The sequence below is a fragment of the Uloborus diversus genome, chromosome 4 (assembly GCF_026930045.1).
Source record: "Uloborus diversus isolate 005 chromosome 4, Udiv.v.3.1, whole genome shotgun sequence".
Classification (NCBI taxonomy): Eukaryota; Metazoa; Arthropoda; class Arachnida; order Araneae; family Uloboridae; genus Uloborus; species Uloborus diversus.
The window spans coordinates 71,756,282-71,773,817 of NC_072734.1; the positions used below are offsets into that span (position 1 = coordinate 71,756,282).

The 17,536-nt window shown below is 33.0% G+C and overlaps 1 protein-coding gene across 1 annotated transcript in view; it reads right to left on the reverse strand.

The window, feature by feature from the left end:
- The window catches only part of LOC129219997 (serine/arginine repetitive matrix protein 4-like), an 85,838-nt gene extending 68,564 nt beyond the window's left edge, over positions 1 to 17,274 (reverse strand). The window contains exons 1-3 of the mRNA XM_054854322.1: positions 17,108 to 17,274; positions 5,590 to 5,620; positions 2,529 to 2,575 (exon numbers count right to left, since the gene is read on the reverse strand). Of these exons, the coding sequence (XP_054710297.1) occupies positions 2,529 to 2,575; positions 5,590 to 5,620; positions 17,108 to 17,212 (183 nt within the window). The 5' untranslated portion in view covers positions 17,213 to 17,274. The remainder of the gene's footprint in view (positions 1 to 2,528; positions 2,576 to 5,589; positions 5,621 to 17,107) is intronic.
- Between the last annotated feature and the right edge of the window lie 262 nt (positions 17,275 to 17,536).

Below are 17,536 nucleotides of genomic sequence, written 5' to 3' on the forward strand. Positions count from 1 at the left end.
TAAATAAAATCAATACATTTTGTTTTTCTCACAGTTATGTATTTCATTAAAGGAAATACAGCTAATTTGTTTTATTCATATTATTATTATTATTATTGTTTTCATTTGCGTCTTTACTGAACAAAAATGGAAAATTAAAGCAATAATCATTTCGTTTCATGTTTTTAAAAAGTCATCTTTTTTTGAATACAAAAATAGCGTAATTATATACGTTCGAAAGTGAAAACTTAAAGAGGTTTGTTGGAGTAGCTTTAACCACATCGAGAGCAAATTTAAATTGTTGGTGATCTATTTCTCTTTTCACCACGCATTCAATTTTCCAAAACTATATGAAATATTGCCCAATACAGTCTATTCCGGTTAATAGGACCACATTGGGACTGGACCATTTTGGTCCTGATAACCAGCTGGTCCGATTAAGCAAACAGGACCTGTGAAGCTTAACCGAACACGCTATACACAAAATATATAAATGCCTTTATGATTGTTGTGAGCCTCATATGTATGGTGAGTATACAAAGTAAAAAAATTGCCGTTTAAGAAATTTTTCCAAAAAAATATAAATTAAAGTAAAGATAATAATATGTTTACACACGTTCGACAATGTGTTCAGACCGATACGGTTTTAGTTATTCCTTCCAGTCCGTACCCATTCAGTTCAATAACCAGCAGTAATTAATAATGTGCTAGTGAAAAAATAAGTGATAAGAGTGCTAATCGGTCAATGAAAATTCCAATGAAACGTAAATTACGTATTTTACAATTAAACATTTTTCGTTTCGAAAAAAGTTACATGTTTTTAAACGTGCGAACTGAACTGAAGAAATTTCAAACTTCTCTGAAATTTTGATCTCTGCTGGAGCTAGAGCCATATTGTATAGATAGGGGCCTTTGCTGGAACTGGAACCATAGAGTTAAGAAATTTACATAGAGAGGCTCAGTCTATGGTAAAAATGAGATGAAATTGAAGTCGGAACTATGGGATACAGCGGTGCAATGATGAGCGGGGTTATGATAACATGATCGCTTCTCGAGAACAGTTTTCATCAATCTCGCTAAGGGACCGAATTAAGTAGCTGGCTGATTGGTTTGCATTTTAGTACATGTTTAATGTTTCAAAACGTGCTTCATAAACTTGCAAGAATATCTAACTTCAAATTAACAACCAATTGAGAATTAGTAATGGAATGTTTTGAATCAAAATTTATCTCAAGATATTTAGCAAGAAGCTAATGATCTTGGGATACAGCGGTGCAACTTCCGGCATCAATTTCTTAGTATAGAGGGGCCTCTCTATGTAATTTCTTTACTCTGGCTGGAACTGTGCTACCATGCAATGGGGGAGTTCGTTAACCAATATTTTTTTCTTCAAATATTTCTGAAAGTTATAAGGAACCATTATTAATTTTTATTACATTAACTATTAAGTGCGTTGACATACTTGAAACTCGCTGCAAGCGGACGATTTTAATTTTTTTTTCCTATTCGTTCTCATGTTCCTTGGTCCGATTAAGCGGATTTTTGGTCACAATAAGCGAATAATAGTAGGCTTGTGTAATGAGATTTGTTTTGGTTCTTTAACATAAGCGGCTGATCCGATTAACCGTTGGTTCTATTAAGCAAATTTCACTATATTACAAAACAACTATGCACTTACAGCAGTTAAATTATAACATGAGTCGCAAACCTTTACGCAATAGTGCCCCCCTCCCACAAGAGCAATTGCGCACCCCCCAAATACCACACATACCGCCCAAAAACAAGAGTCCCCTTCCCCTAAACGCGAAAAATACCCCTAAAAACAACCACACAATAAAAATTTCAATGGCGAAGGTTGTGCCATGACCCCCTCCCCCCTAGGTTGGCACCCCTGCTTTATGAGATGTTTAGTTGTTGGAAAATATAGGGTACTACTCAGAGCCGTAGTTCGAAAAGTATTTGGAGGAATGCACCTTTTTTTGCGATAGATGCCATAGAATGCAGATGCTTCGATTTGCACACAGATCTAAAATAGCTAAAACTGTTTTCTAGTGGAAACTTGTGTTTGTTTTATACTGTGTGTTGTTCGTAAAAATGAATCAGGGATTAATAACCAACTGTTTAAATTATATACTAGCTTTAAAAATGAAGTATACTTCATTTAAACTTTAATTCTTTCCTTAAGCAAAAAACTTCTGAAACCTTAGTTTTTAAAACAAATTACGAACGGTTCATTCACTTGAGTGTCGGCCAAAATTGACAAACCGTTTGAGTAGTTGAACTTGGCGTCGCTTTGGTAGTAGAATGTGTCAAGTTCTACCAAATACAAATACAGTAAAATTCCGTTACAACAAACTTCAAGGGACCGCAAATTTTATTCATTGTAATGGACTTCAAGCAATGTAATGGCCAGTTAATCGAGACTGAAAATTTATTTTACTGAAACGAACATTTTTTGTATTAGTATACTTGTAACGTGGATTTCACTATTTCTTAATGAAAAGTGATAAAAAAAATGTCATTTCAGTAAAAGTATTTATGAATTTTACCTGTTTCGTCTTGTGATTCACTATTCGTTTACTCGTAGTCCATTCCTCTGAAAAATAAATAAACAACAAATGTTAGGATTGCACTTTTTGAAATAAAAGCATTTCATTTTAAATGACAATAGAATTTGAAGAAAAAAAAAGCTTTATTTGAGTTTTATTTCTTGATAAGTATTTTATCCAGAATTTCTATTAGCCTTAATATAGAGTATGTGGTCACAGTTATATTTTGCAAAGTGATTTTGGGAAAAGTGAAGAAAGTTGGTATAAAATATTTAACGGTGCAGTCGCAATTTTATTTTACCCTTTGGGTGGAGGTATCCCCCTTCTCTGAAAATCTATCACAGCTGAAAATCAAAATTCATAATATATATCAACAAATCACTGATATCAATAATAAAATTACTTGCCCCTCTCTTTGTTTTGGGTGAAAAAAAAAAGCTCTTTAAATTCATATGCTGAACCTTTTTTTTTTTTCTTTCGATTTTATGGTGCTGGCTTTTTTTCTTTTTCAGTGTTAATGAAATTCAAGTAAAAAATGGTTCAAGTTTCTCTTGTGGGCTCTACCGTTGAAATCTATTGGACTCTTTAAACAGTAGAATTAAAATGCTGAAATAAAAAGTAATCCTGATAGATTTCACTTCATAAAATCTTTTCAAACTTTGTACTCAAATCCATTTGTTAAATCATGAGTTATGTAGGATTCAAATTTCCCGGTAGAACCTAATGTTAAACTTTTTTGAACGATCAACAATTCAACCAAAAATTGAAATTAAAAACATAAGCACGAGAAGGTAGATCAAAAGAACAATGAAGTAATGAAGAACAAAAAAAAGAAAGAAAAGAAAAAAAAAAGTTTCAGTCAAATCGAGTTTTTATATTATAAATTATTAATACAGGGGAACAGAGACATTTTGAAAACTAGCAATCTTATTTTCAATTCTTTTAATTTAAAACTTTTATGTTTCTTAAATTATTGTTTTTTAAAACCTTTTTAGAGATATTTTCATTATACATTAAGCTTTCTGAAAAATTTCTTTTATTTTTGCTATTATTGTGTGAGAAAAAACGGTGAGTATTTCTAAAAAAAAAAAAAAAACTCGTTAAAAAATATTAAACGCATAATTTCTTACTTTCGACAAAAGTTTCTCGCAACTTTTTATCTTATTATTTTGTCATGACAATAGTTGTTCCCTTCCAACATAATCTACATTCAAGAAAATTGAAAAAAAAAAAAAAAAATTAAAAGGCGATAAATGTAATTTTTCATAAAAAGTTTGCTGGCTGCTACTTTTTGACCTTCACTTCAAAGAAACTAGAATGTGCCAACGTTTTCTTTTCCCTCATTTCGCTATTTTCGAGATTTAGGGTCAATTCTTCTTCTTGTAATTTATAACACCGCATTCTTCCGTTTCTCTTACGTGAATTGAAACGAAATTATTCTGCGATTTCGTTACAAATTAGTAGGTTAGAGGAAAATGGTCATTTCCAGTTTCGTCGGAATATCAAAAAAAAAAAGTGTTGAAGTTCGGTCTTCCTTGTATTTTATTAGTTTTAGCGAAGAAATTAAGCAAGAGATGTTCTTATCAGTTTTCTACTTTTTGGACTTCAATTTTTTCTCCATTCTTTGTTGTCCAATGTAGTTTATGGTGCGTTTGAGATGAGCACTTTATTATATTTTAATGGAATAATATTTTTACGACATTGCGGGCAGTTTGTAGAGAGATTTCTTTCCAATGAAGAAAGAAAAAACTGATGATCAGAAATTTATTTGCACACCTATTAGTTAAAATGTTTGAAAATCAACAAACAATTTAGAGAAAAAGTTGAGGTACAAATATTACCGCAGATCTAACACTACAATTGAACAGCCCTAAGCATAAGCACTGCGATACGTATATCCGTTGGTTTGAATTTGTATAAATGTTAGCGCGAAAAATCGAAACCTAGTAAATGTAAACATTTGCCTAGCAAAGTCGTCGGCGGAAAACCGGATATTTCCGATGAATCACCGGTGATTGATGACACCCTCCAATTTAGGTGTTTCAGTGTAACAGATATGTTCTTAGAGATATATTTTCTACAATGGGCCATGCCACGAAAAAACGACCATCTTTTTCCGCACAGGACAGCTGATATATTTAATTAAAACCAATAATTTTAAAGTGTTAATGAACAAAAGTTTCCTGCTTAAAAATAACAACCAAATGTGTTATTACTTAAGTGCAAAAATTCATATCAAATTAACACACGGTTCTACCGAGTTTTTTAAAATAAAAAAAATCACTAGAATCCCGCTTACATTCCCGTCAAAATCACGGGCTCAGCTTTCGTCTCCTATTTCTCGTCCCCGTGATATATCCGCACTAGAGCGATCGAAGTTCAAGTTAAAAATATTCCAAGCATCAAAAATAAATAGGTATATCGTACAAACACCTTTATTTATTTTGAACAAAAAATAAGCACTTTAAGATTTTTCTTGAAAATAATAAGATCATTAAGGAGTTAAAAAACTCAATTTTCGTTGCTAAATCTAAGACATGAAACCACCTAATTATTAATATCCATAATAAGAAATAATTCTGAAATCAGAAAACGTTTTATGATTATTAAAATTTCCCATGGAGACCATTTTGAACAACTATATGTTGGACGCGAAAGAGCAACGGCCACAAAATTTCGAGGGGAAAAAAACTTGTATTTCAGACGAGTCGTACACCATTGAATTAAATCGAAAGAGATTTAAAGAGACAAGTTTCTCCTTTTCAAGATGAAATAGCTGAGATCTTTGAAATGCACACATTAGTCTTTGTGAAGCTTGTCAAAGTTTACGAATTTATTTTTTCATTGAAAAAGAACTGGACCCTCCATCCCAAAAAAGAATATTCGAGAACTGTTTCAATTTTTTTGCGTCATAGTATTTTCTGTCTTACCTTACTATCCACATAAAGGTAGGTCGTAGGCTTACATAACACAAGCATTGCAGATAAATTTGGTTTAGCAAATTCTTTATTGTAAAAAATTAGCGAGAGATATTTTTAGATATATTAGATACGTTACTTACCATGTTTCTTCGTAAAAACAACATCAGGATCCTTCAAAAGAAAAAAGACATATTAATGAATGTATACGTATACTAAAAAGATTAATGTTGAATTTAAATGCAAGCATTTAATACCGGGTGTCCAGCAAAGGACTCCCTGGTTTCAAAATTAAATATCTCGAAAACTAAGGACGATATTGGAACAAAATAAACGGTATGTTTATTGTGAAACCCATAAAAATCATATACAGGAACTTGTAAATTAGTTTTTAAAAGTTCCAATAGGTGGCGCTGTACGCTGTAATTGCAATAAAAGTCTCTATAAATAGTGCTGCGAAGAGGTTGAACGATAATTTGTAGTGTATATGAAAGCATATCTAAGGAGAGACTCAACTACTGCTGAAACAACTAACCTCTTCGCAGCACTATTTATGGAGACTTCTATTGCAATTACAGTGTGCAGCGCCACATGTTGGCAATTTTTTAAATTAATTTCCGAGTTCCTGTGTATATGATTTTAATGGATTTCACAATAAACATACCATTTATTTTATTTCAATATCTTCCTTTGTTTTCGAGATATCTAATTTTGAAATCAGGGAGTCCTTTGCTGGACACCCTGTACAATGAATTGCAAGAAGAAATGAGTCAACGAGAAGCAAAGGGATGTAGAAGGACGTTTTTAAGTTTTGAGTAATATGTGTTTAAAGTTCAGATCCTTGGTAGGCTTTCATTGATTTTTTTTTTATCACGCTGAGCAGCAGCACCTACCAGAGATACTAGTACTATCTCTTGCCCGAAAACAGAGGAGAGGTTCAGCTATCAGCTACCATTTGTGCTGGTAAGCTACAAATTTTGAGTTTGGCCACTTACATCTCTTTGCTTCTCCTTGTCTGAAATAATTTCAAAAACTTGATCCCGGCGGGGCAGTATGCTGCTAATAATGATTGATTCTGAAAAGCCTTGCGAACTGATGCGGCCCTTTCTATGTAGAGTCTTCTCTAATAACTTTTAGAAACTCTTAGGCAACGAAGCAGAGAAGAATGTAAAAAGAACAAAGCGTATTATCCTCTTTGTAAATAAATCTTTCATTTAATAATTTTTTGTCTTAGAATTGCTTATCCCTAGTAAATTTAGATTAGAAACACTGTGAGAGCTTTGCGTAGAACCCCCCCCCCCTCTAATGAATCTTCTTAACTCCGTTGATTAGGATACTCAGGTTGCTATCATGGTCAATAGTGAGTCACGTGATTTAACTGAATATGTGCGCATACTTTTCTTGACATGAGCATTTTACTCGTTCCATCCACAATACCTGCGCCGTATATTGATATCTCTAGGATTATTTGCCCTTTAAATACCCCATGTTGCCCTTTGCCCATTTGAAACAGGGTAAACCGTACCACCCTTGGAAAATTCTATTGCCTTTTTGACGCACTCTGTTGATCCTTGTACTTTGATTTTGTCGTTTACACCCTGTGGCCTTTCTGGTGCGTCCTGTTTTCTATTTGAAGCACCCTGCAGCCTTTGTGCCTTTTAAAGGACGTTTGAATTGATCAAAAAGCCGACTCTTGCAAGTACTGTATAACTCCAATTATTCGAATCAATTGAGACCGACTTCATTGGGAAAATCAAACATTTGGATGATTGGAATTTTTCTTCAAACAGTGTCATTTTGTTTCATTACTGTGTGTTTAAAATTGGAGGAACAAAACATTCTTGAAAGAAAAATAGTTTTTATTTCTTTTTTAAAAAAAGGCAAGACTTTTACTTTTTATGTGTACCTTTAAGTTCTGCATCTTAGATGCCAATAATTGCCATGAGACTTTGACTGATCAATATCTCAAATATGTTCGAGCTGCGGCTACTCTAGCTTCAATGAAGGAAAGAACAATAGGTGGTGTTGACAAAATCATTATTTTACGAATTGCAGTGCGATTCCGACTTATTATTTTTTCCCCAAGACTTACGGTTATTCGGATAGTCAGCGATTCGTATTGTCGGAGATCGGAATATTGGAGTGCTACTGTATATATAAACCACGATAAGAAAAAAATCCCCATCCGAAAAAAAAGTTTCATAGCTTTTTGAGAAAATTATCCGTTCTCTATCATTTGTCCGTTCTAGTGTGCACAATGGTAGCGAAAGGTGGATGTCAAGGCTATAGAGCAAAAAACGAACTGATTTTCCGTTTCTCCTACTCCGACACCCATAGAAATATGTAGTATCTGCTTTACAATCTTCACAAAATGTGACTCGAGCAGTAGGTAATTTTCAACGATTTATAATCAATGAGTCTGGATCCAAGTATATTACGGTTACTTCCACCGTCGTCGACACTCTGTCGCCTCCCCACACAAAAGTCGCCCACAAGGAGAGTAATACGAATTATCTTTAGATGAGTTGTTCCATCTGTTCACCCAGTCAAGGTAACTCATAAAAAGATGCATGCTAATTCTAAGCATAGGAAAACCCATTACTTTTAACTGTAATCTTGCTAAAGGAAATTATTTTGGATTCAATAGAACATCAAATTCATTTTGGTTTTTAAGTATAATGCGCAAATACATTTCAAAGTCAAAAGTTAATTTACGAGTAATTAACAAAGCGTAAGTGCTAAAAAGTGTTTCAAGGCGGTAGCATGGTTTTCTATGCCAAACAAAAGTATTTTCTGGAAAAAATTGGCGCACCAAAGAAATTTTCAGAATAAAATGAAATTTTGAACACGTGAGGACAGCATTGGTTTGATGAAAGTGATTAAAAAATGAAAGCAAATCATCATTTATAGCAGGAAAAATCTTAAATGAATAGAAATTTTAGTAGCCTGTTGAGCCACCTCAGCATGAATACTTGTGAGGATTGAGGCTTAAAAATATCGTACAATGTTTTACGTCATCTCGTTCCGCATTTAATGTAAAGGCGCCACTAATTTGATCAAACTCGTACGCTGTCCAACTTACCGTGTAAAAGGATCCCTGATATGCTCGATCAGTCAGGGGATTGAGCAGACTAGAGATAGAAGAAAATGTGGAAGAGGAAGTCCCCTGACATTCTTGCTGTGTGTGACCGAGCATTATCCTGTTAAAAAATGACTTCTGCGGGTCCCGCCAAGAGTGACTAAAAGTAGTACTTTTGACTGAGGGACACAACCCTATTTTCATTATCAAATTTAAAAAAAAAAAAATCGTTTGCGCATATTTTTATGTAGAAACATAAAGGACTCCGAATTTCTCCGCTAAACACTGAATACATGTATTAAAACCTTAGTATGAAAATAAAAACAAATCATATCAACAATAATTATTTCAAAGTAAAAACAATGGCTGCGGGGTCGGAGTCGATCTTTTAGGGTTAAAGAGTCAGATTTGGGAGTCGAAAGTTTTTAATTCAAAGGCTCGGAGTCGTAATCGGTCATTTTCCTTTAAACTCCGCACCTTTGCCATTGTTTGTGGAGTCGGAGTCGGACTTATTTTGGGATACAAGAGTCGGAGTCGGAGTTGAATACTTTAAATTTCCAAGAGTCGGAGTTGGTCAATTCCCCTCGTGTATAAATTTTTGCCATAGTTACGGAGTAAGAGTCGGAATTGTGGAGCAGGAGTTCGACTAATTTTCAGGAGTCGGAATCAGAGTTGACTGCCTTAAAATTCTAGGAGTCGGAGGACGGAGATGCTCATCAACATCTATTTCCAATAAAATTTGTTTGAAGTATATCCGCCTTTAAGTTCGGGATCTATATTGACTTTTAGTTTCACCTTAGGCGCTAATGCTAAGGGGTTTGAACTGTTCAAAATCTAACGGAAAATTGTTTAAATAAAAAAAATATTTTTTATGCATGCTTTTATTCAAAAAAGTTTCCTACGAAGATTGTTTGAAGCCAATTCGCCTCTAATTTAAATTTGTTTTGAATTTTCCCGTAAGCGCTAAAGTTTTTTTTTTTTTTTTTTTTGAACTGTTCAAAATTGAAAGAAAAATTGTTTACACCAAAAAATAAAGTATGGGAATGAGGTGCCCTCGCCGAGATCTTTTTAACAAAAAAAAAAGGTTCGAATCTGACTATTCACTCAAAAGTTATTTTGAAAGGACAGACAGACATGCAGACCGACAGACATTTTCTCCCATCTCAATACCCTACTTTAAAATTTTTAATTTTTTAATATTTATTAAAATATTTTATACTTGTTTGACTTTTTTCCCGCAATATTTTTAAGATGCATGAAACCTTCTTTCATGCTTCTTAATTCTTTTTCCGACTTTTACTGGGAAAGCTAAAAACCAGTTGATGGAAAATGATCTTTCCTCGTGAACAAATGCAGTTCCTTAATTATTGCAATCCTTTATCCATAAAAATTAGTGTAAAAAACACTAAATAAATTATTGGTATATTTCTCTCAACCAGCGTTTTCGTATTGGGAAGATTTGCGCAAACTTGGACAATTTCCTGAAAAGGACTCAGATTTTATCTTCTAACTAACAAGAATGATGATGGTTGTAATGTGAACGCGGAATTTATTTTGAGGTTGTCAAGCAAAAAATATTCTTCCAAAGAAATATGGGCACCAAAAATGAAACCTGAAACTTTCAAGAAAGTAAATAGACTTGTAGCTTTAAAATTTCTACTTTAAATCGATCAAAGTAAATAGCTTATGTATGAATTTAGTCGTCGCTGAGTGGCAATCGTAAGAAGGGATTGAAAAGTTGTCAAAACGAGAAATTAGTCAAGTTTGTCCACGTGGTATTGCCGTTAGAACACTGCAGTAATTTACATCTATTGCTAAAGGGAAGAAATGACAAAAGCTGTTCATTTCAAAACGATAACATTACGTGTTTACCTTTAAGTCTTCAATCGTTTATTCGTCTTTTGTAGGACACGGCATATCATATTTTCGACGTTCAATATGAAAAGGTTCGAAGCATTAATTTTGAGTTACTTTCAGTTAGGGATGCATCGATTAGCAAATTGGCCGATTACCGATTAATCGGCTGTTGATAACCGGCTGATTAATACGCTCTGGTCGATTATCATAATGATTATTTTTGATGCTATCAATTCCTCCGTCACTTTTATTTTATTTTATTTATTTGTATATTTATTTATTTATTAGCCGCCTGCGGCGACCAGCCGGTCCGCTTTCTTACACCGTTCGCCTTTCTATGCAAGCAGCCACCTACGGCGGCTCTTTGGCTAACTTGTCATTTAAATTTTTACTTCAAGTTTGCCGACTTCGGCGGCTGTTTAAATACATTTGGCAGCGGTATTAATCAATATATCTCTATCTTTTGTTGTGCCATTCACATTTTTACGCTAAGATTGCCGCCTTCGGCGGCTATCTACCTTTACGATCTATCTCTAAATTTTCTTATCCATCTCTATTTATTTTAACCTCCGCGCCCATTTCCTGATAAAAACAAAGATCACTCAAAAAAAACCCACCTTTTTTTATTTAAGTAGAGCAAAAAAAAAAAAAAAAAGTTACCTTCAAAATTCCCCATAGTGTGCAAAAAGTAGCGTTTGACAAAGAAAAAAAAATCTGTTATTATTGAATTAAATTTGCATAACTATGAAATGTAACGTAATATAGATGCAGCAAAACGTTGCAGCTTGGGGGGGGGGACGGAAAAAGAATTAAATGCCATCCCTAAATAAAAGAAAAAAAAGGAAAGAAAAAAAGCAAGCTCTGCCGGAAAACACGCGGTCATCACGTCATAAAATGTAGAAGTAAGCTGTATAGTAAAAACAAAAGATAAACATTGTTTGCGATTAAGATTCCATCGTAAATACCGAATCGAAATCCAAGTAGTGACGTCAAAGGCATAAAAGATTGAAGAACGCTTTTTTCGACCGATGCGTGGAAAGACATAATGTGTTCAGCATTAAAAAATTGTTTAAAAAAACTATGGCGTATTTTTAAGTACTTTTTTCTTCTGAAGAGGGTGAAATGGTTTTACTATTACCAACTTAAATTTTAGAAATGGGGCTTTGATACTTCTCGCTGGATGATATTAAAAAAAAAAAAAAAAAAAAAAAAAAACCAGGAAAAATGCAAATTAAAGGTTTTTTTGAAAAATTCATTAAAAATACAAAAATTGCTCTATCTTCAAATTTTTTTCATTCATCACATTTAAAATTAAATCTCCTACCTTATAGTGCAAAAAATATTTGTGTGGTGCGATTGGTTCGGAGGTCTGTGAGGTAAAAAGTGCAAAAAAAAAAAAAAACACACATAAAACATTAAATAACTTTTTTTCTAATTAAAATATCAAAAATCGAAGCCCGAGGTGCACATCTTCAGCAAAAACTGCACCTGTATACCAAATTTCATCTTTCTAGGCCTTACCGTTTTCTCGGGATGCGCGCCACACACACACACACAAACATCTTATTTTATTATATGTATAGATTTATTTATTATTATTTTTTTTTTTTTTTTGACTTTAGAAATAGTTAACCGTTTTTTCCTAAGAGACGATTTTTCTCCTGTTTCCTAATTGTCCAAAAATAATTTCAAAATTTCATGCAATTTCAGTTAGCAAATTTTCATAATAATGTTTTAAAAATCACAAAATGTTATTTAAGCATGGAAATTTAAAAAAATATTAGGGGCAGCCTGTGGTTAGCAGACAAATTTAGGAGGGTTTTTTTAATATAAATTTATTCTAAAATTATTAGTAGCCATTTAATCCAAGTTGATTATAAAAATATAAGGTTATCTAAAAGCACTATTCTAAAGGGGAAAAGTATTGACTCATGAAACATGATGCAAAATTGTAGGTGCACATTTATCAAAAATGAAATAATTAAATTTAAAAAGTTTTTTTTTCTTCAACCTTCAACCAGCAGTTTGTAAAAAAATATAAAAAAGTAAAAATTGTCCATCTTCATTTTTTTACTTTTTTTTTTGTTGAATCAAATATTAATAATTTAAATAGTAAGCTGTATGATGTAATCATATGTATAGCTACGAGGAACAAAATAACTGAAAATCAAGTTGTGTCACCAAAATTTGGGGTTAGGGTATCATCGTAAGCTTTAGGGAATGGTCTTGATTTTCTTTAAGAAATAAAACAAATGAGTTAAGGGGAGGTTCCAGTGGGATCATATACACATTTGCTTATTTTTGTTACTTTTCTGTCCTTCAAAAGAGAAATAGAAATAACATTAATAGCATGAAAACAAAAAGTAGCTGCGAGGCAGGTGGTATGAAAAGAGTAAGGATAAATAATTTTCGCATTCCAATTTAAAAAGTACAGTATTTTAATTATTCTTTGTTGTGTCATGTGAATTTCAACTGTGAGAATTATTCTTTAGTATTTCATTCAGTTTTACGCACTACTATCTGTTTTTACTCTGTACACTTTCATACTGCAGTTCTAAAATAATATTTGCAGCAAATTACGTTTATTTATTGTTCATAAATGTATTCATCATAGTTTTTTTGTTAAAGTTAACTTTAAAAATAATTTTTAAATATTTTTTTCCGCCGATTAATCGGCATAATTTGGCCGATAAAAAACAATCGGAAAAGTGGCCGATTAATCGGTGCATCCCTACTTTCAGTACAAAACCTTTTGAATTAGTATGGAACATAGTAAAAATTTTCACACAAATCCCTCTGCCCAACATTAGCTTTACTGATGTGACTTCTAAGTGCATAACTTAGTTTGTACCATAAAATATCTACTTGAAAAGTCTAACCGTATGAAATAGTTATTAATGGATTAATTGATTTGTATATTTTAATCGAAGTCCGGAAGAAATTGTGTTAGTAAAACACAAGATCATTCATATGGTACAACAAAAAGAATTTTGGTTTGACATGAAAAGACAAAGGATGACTTGACAATATATAATGGCAGTAATAATAACAATTATTTTTACAATTATCGCTGTTTAACAAATGGTTATATTACATCTAGTGAATAATTAGCGTAATAAAAAAGAGCTGAAGGCTGAGCGAAAAGATCCATTATGATAGATGTGATGAACTTTCATGCACTTCATGCTCACTTAAGCAGACTCGTGGGATTAACAACACAACGGAAAGGCGGCTGTTTTACGTAATTTAAACTAACACCACAAAATGAACTTTAGTATAGTTCAGGCGTGTCGCGGCATTTCAATGGTAATCGTGTCTTCCTGATTGGCAAAATGCCCAAGAAACAGAAGAATCATTACCACCTAATGAAGATGGGTGCGGATGGAATGCCTTCACCTCAACCTCAGGTTTCCGCCTATGTATGCAAATAAACCACACAATGTGTACTCGTGGTTTATCCTCCATCTTTTGTTTGTGAGAATGCGGGTAAATTTCTGACTTGCGCCAGACATTTCGGAATACTTGCTTGGACCAGTTATTTCGAAAGTTTTAAGGTCTGATCTCTTTTAACTCTGTAAGCTTTTAAGTCAGAACTTAAAGGGTAATACAAAAAGAATGGTGGAGTTTCAAACGAGTCTATTTCTAAGCATACAAATGGTACAAAAATGTTTTTTTTTTTTTTTTTTTTTGCATACTTAAATCTTTCCTATAAGCCTGAATGATATCACATCTGTACTCAAATTCCTATCGTACACTTTGTAGCATGTACGCAGTCACAGAATGAATTGATGCAGTTATTCAATTCTTCAGTTCGTCAAGATAGGATTAGATAATGGAAGAGGGGTGTACACGCAGTATCCTACAGATCCGCACAGGAGAAAAATCACATGGAATTAGGTCTGGTGATTTGGGGGGGGGGGCGGAGGCAATTATAAAGTGCTAAATCACCTCTATATAATGCCCGTTTTGATTAACTGAATAATAAATAACAATTGAGGCACATTCGATAACAAGAAGAGTTATCCAAAGGTAGCCAAATGAAACTTTACAACTCGTTTTTTCATTCAAGCTCCACCAGAGGGAATTTTGTCTAATATTCTCAAATCGATAGCTTTATGAAACCCCACTATTTTTTTTTAAATTACCTAGTATATATATCGTTCTGCTTTTGACTCGAAAGTTATATTTACCCTTTTATATTCTCCAAACTAAACAATAATATTAAGAAGCATTAAAGGGTTGTAGGCAACTGTTTATTCCGACATGCGAATGTGGTAATCGTAGCAAAATACTACCAGAGCAGAAATAAAAATGTTTCATTTTAAAAATTAGACCTAATTTTTCTCCAAATAATATATGATTACTTTACTGAAATATAATGTTCATCGTGATAATATAAGACAATTGACAATTACAGAGACAGAAGTAATAAATTGATGTTTAGAAAAAATGATCTAGAATTTCACTTTCAAATTAAATACTAACCGCTTCGATTTTATTCCATCCCATTTGTGCTATGTTAATGAAATTTTTTGACAGATACTGGAAGATTTAGGAGAAACTAACACAAAGAAGCATATCAGGAAGGTTTAGATTTTCTCTTCAACAAAGGTGATTATTAAGATCTAAAATAGGCTACTTTTAAATTCACTGGAAAACGTGACAGAAAAACGACTTATCAATAAGGAGCCAGCATTGGAAATATTTATAGGTTCGATTTTCATTTGTTCCTTTTTCACGGTTAGAGCAACTGTTTCAAAGCAAAAAAAAAAAAAAAAGAAAAGAACATTAATTAGCAAAAAAAAAAAAAACTACTTTCGGCTGTTGAAAAAAATCATATTAAATTCGTTTTATTATTTTATTGGACGAAGGTTGAACTCAATTTTGTTTCCGAGACTGTGGTTTGATCATAACAGATCTTACATGTATATTATTTCCATTATGGCCAAAAAAAAAGAAACTACGGGGTTTTTTTTGGGGGGGGGGGGGGGTGAACCTCTATAACCTCTCACGGCCTTCATAAAAGGATACGAAATATTCACGTAGAAAGATGCTTGTGGCTTGTGTTCAAAAACTAGCGTTTTAAGATATTCTTTTCTTGTTTAGACATGCAGCCAAGTATCCATGCAGGGGCGTAGCTAAGGGGGGGGTTTTGGGGACAAAACCCCCCCCGAAAAGTTAGTCTCAAAAAAAAAAGAGAAAAAGAAGAGAGAAGAGAAAGAAAAAAAAAGGAAGAAAAGGAAAAAATTCCAAGCGATTATACATATATATATATATATATATATATATATATATATATATATATATATATATATATATATATATATATATATATATTATATATATATATATATATATATATATATATATATATTATATATATATATATATAATATATATATTATATATATATATATATTATATATATATATATATTATATATATATATATATAAGAAGTAACCCCCCCCGAAAGTCGGGTCTAGCTACGCCACTGTATCCATGAACTTATTATACTTAAGCTAAGCTAGTGACTAATGAATATATACTACAGGTTACCCGTGCCTATCACAACATGTGGTTTTTAGCTGGTTGGATGGGAGACTAAAGACAGATGTTTCTTTTTTATCCATACCAGGAGCAGAGCATCCCCCCATCCAGCACCTCAGATTGTTTTTTCGCTTTTATGTATGGCAATGCCAACGATATTGGCAATAATGTCCATAGAAATTGCAGTTTCTAGAAAAACAAACATAACTCTCACGCATATAAGATATTACATGTATGTAAAGGATGTTTTTTTTTAGAGTTAGAGAACTTTAGGTTCAAATAAAACACAGTTAAATGTTAAAAAGTCAGTAATCCAACGTTATTAAGCACAACGTTGGATTACTGTTTTTTCAATTCTCAGCACAAAGGTATTTATTCTTTATACAGTTAAATGTTGTTAATTGCTATTAATGTTGCTTTATTCGAAAGATGATTTTTTGCCATTTTTATTTAAATATGGTTCTGGCATATGGCCACCTCGGCTGGCTCGGAGAAAGTCCGATTTTAAAGTCCAATTTTCTCACTTTTTGCAGCAATAGAGGCCGTATGTCAGTAATAATGTGGCGAATGTTCTCTTCCAAGGCGTCAATCGTCTGTGGCTTATCGGTGCAGACCAGAGACTCCACGTAGCCCCACAAAAAGTAGTCCAGCGGTGTTAAATCGAATGATCTTGCAGGCCAATTCACGGGTCCATTACGCGAAATTATTCGTTCACCGAACGTTTCTTTCAATAAATCAATTGTGACGTGCGCTGTGTGGCATATTGCACCGCCTTGTTGTTTATTCATGATGAAAATGCAAACCGAACTGAACACAAAACATGTGACAGCTATCAAAATGGCACACATATCAAACAGTGTTGCCAACTTAAAGTTCTATACCTCTAAAAAAAACACCCTTTACAAGGTAAGATACAGTGCTTTGGTTTGACCATAACTTTAAGGCTGAATTCGGACAAGAAGTAGCAGCGACAAAATTTCTATTGCTTATGTTTTGCACCTGCACACTGAGAGCAAGAATGAAAAAGGAAAGTAGCGAGCATTCTCAGAGCAAGTGCAAACAATGAGAAACGGTATTTTTGGCAGTGTTACTATCGGCAGTTAAACCAAGTTTAAAATACACAAGTGCTAATTTTGAAACCTGTAAGAACATTACTGGAAAAGACTAACTAGTTACCACAAGATCTGTAGATCCAACAGGAACCACGCTCTTAGTTACAGTCCGAGTAATTGTTGGTTGATTGGTATTGGTAGGACTACTGTAACGGTCTGTCGATGGCATCTTTACGTATTATGGACGAATCAAATTTCGTTCGGCAACAACTTCATTTTTGGAAGGATTGAAAAGTCTGAAAAGAAAAATATAAAAATCAGCAACAGTAATAAAACATTCGTATAAATCAGTGCGATATTACTGCCCATTTGTCATAGTAATAATTTAAAAAAACCAAGTGGAGGTATAAATGGAATTTTCAGGAAAAATATTAATTTAATGTATTTACATGTAAGTAGAAGTAGTTTTTTTTATATTATTTATATTGAATTGTCCCTCCTTCCAAGAGAAAAATCGAAATGTCGGGCTTGTTGTTAAAAAGAAAAGTTATTC